The sequence below is a fragment of the Centruroides sculpturatus genome, unplaced genomic scaffold (assembly GCF_000671375.1).
Source record: "Centruroides sculpturatus isolate CEXI.00-Female unplaced genomic scaffold, Cexi_2.0 scaffold561, whole genome shotgun sequence".
Lineage (NCBI taxonomy): Eukaryota > Metazoa > Arthropoda > Arachnida > Scorpiones > Buthidae > Centruroides > Centruroides sculpturatus.
In genome coordinates this window covers 202,017-203,689 of record NW_019384786.1, presented here as the reverse complement: position 1 = coordinate 203,689, position 1,673 = coordinate 202,017, and the positions used below count along the sequence as shown (strand labels likewise).

Here is a 1,673-nt window from a genome sequence, read left to right as displayed (position 1 = left end):
CCGTAGCGTGTTGCCAGGCGGCAGAAAGCATATATATAATTATAATAAAGTTACAATAAATTAAGTTAATATATAATTATATATACAGTACCTAATTTATATATAATTAATATATAATTATATATACAGTACCTAATTTATATATAATATTGTACAGACAATAGTAAACTCAACTTACTCGCCTAAACTCTGTAGCGTGTAAGTAGTTCGACTGCTTGTCTACTATTGGTCCAGATTCAACCAATCCTGTCGCAACACAAGTCGGCGACGACATTTTATGAGTCCCTTTTAGCGTCTTTATACGAATACTGTTGCAATTTTTTCGCCACGTCATAGGAATCTCCATTATAGGAACCCGCATTATAGGGGGGGTCTACTGTACTTGATATTTTGTTTTGGGAAAATACTGCTAAAAATATTTAATATAAAATTTATTTCGAATTGAAGAATCAATTATTTTACTATATATACATATAAGAAATCATCAACCTGATTTTTGTTAATAGTAAACCAAATATCCAATTTCTAGATTTATGGCTTTTAACAAATTATGAAATTGGTTAAATTGGTAGTGCAAATGTAACATAATAATCTGCCAGTTAGGTATTACAGTGTAATTACAAAATGAAGTGTAATTACAGTGTAGTGATTATTTCATTTTGTAATGATGGCTAATTATATTATTGATGTCAATAATTGAAAATATTTCAAATCAGGTTTCAAGGAAATTTAATACAGATTATTTGTTTAAAATGGCAGATATGTTTATTTTATATATTATTGTTTGAATTGTTAAATTTTGGAAAATGACAATTCAAAATTTTAAAAATTTGTTTGTTAATTTTTATTAGCATCCTGTTGTATGTGAGACAAAATCTTCAAGCTCGTCTAGTTAACATAGCTAAAATTTTAAATGATGCACATAATCGATGTCTGAGGATGTTTATTATGAGTGCATTTTCTATGACATGGGACATGATAATTACTCCAAAACGACTTGATTATGCACGACAAAGAGAAGCAGAACTGTATGAATCATTAATGAAAATTGCAAATGAGAATCAAGACGAAATTCGTAAATTAATTGTTGAGACTATTGACAGCATGAAAGAAGAATTGCTGGAAAGAGCATCAAAACATGAATTTCAAGGTAATATTGCATTTTGATATTTAATATATTAATGATTTTTGAAAAATAAGGTTATAAAGCCAATAGAATTACACAATTTATATTTGTAATTATAAATGATTAAATATATTTGAATCGTATTTTATGTTTAAACTTTCCTACCTATAATACTGTTACTATAATACAGTTCCTATATACAGTTATAATACAGTAGTGTCGTTTATCTGAATCAATTGGGGACTGGAGTTGTTTGGATAACTTATTTTTTGGATAACCAATTATCAGTGGCGTGCCGTGACATTTGATGATAGGGAAGCTGTGTTTCTATAAGAAGCCGACTTCCAGGGGCAATCAGTCAGCAATGGTCTAGGGTCCATTCGTATTCGTTTGTTCGATAAGCCAGTAAAAACCGTAGACTTCTCTAAATGTATTTTTAATTAATAGATTATCTAACGCACTTAATAAATAAGCAAGTTCAATATAATTAACTCTCTTATATTAGATTTAATAGATTCTATACGCCCTCTAAATGCCAATTCTCGCT

General features: G+C 28.8%; 1 protein-coding gene across 1 annotated transcript in view; it reads left to right on the top strand.

The window, feature by feature from the left end:
- The window catches only part of LOC111629250, a 111,500-nt gene that overhangs the window by 59,340 nt on the left and 50,487 nt on the right, over positions 1-1,673 (top strand). Inside the window, 1 exon segment of the mRNA XM_023373133.1 lies at positions 852-1,150. Within this exon segment, the coding sequence (XP_023228901.1) occupies positions 852-1,150 (299 nt within the window).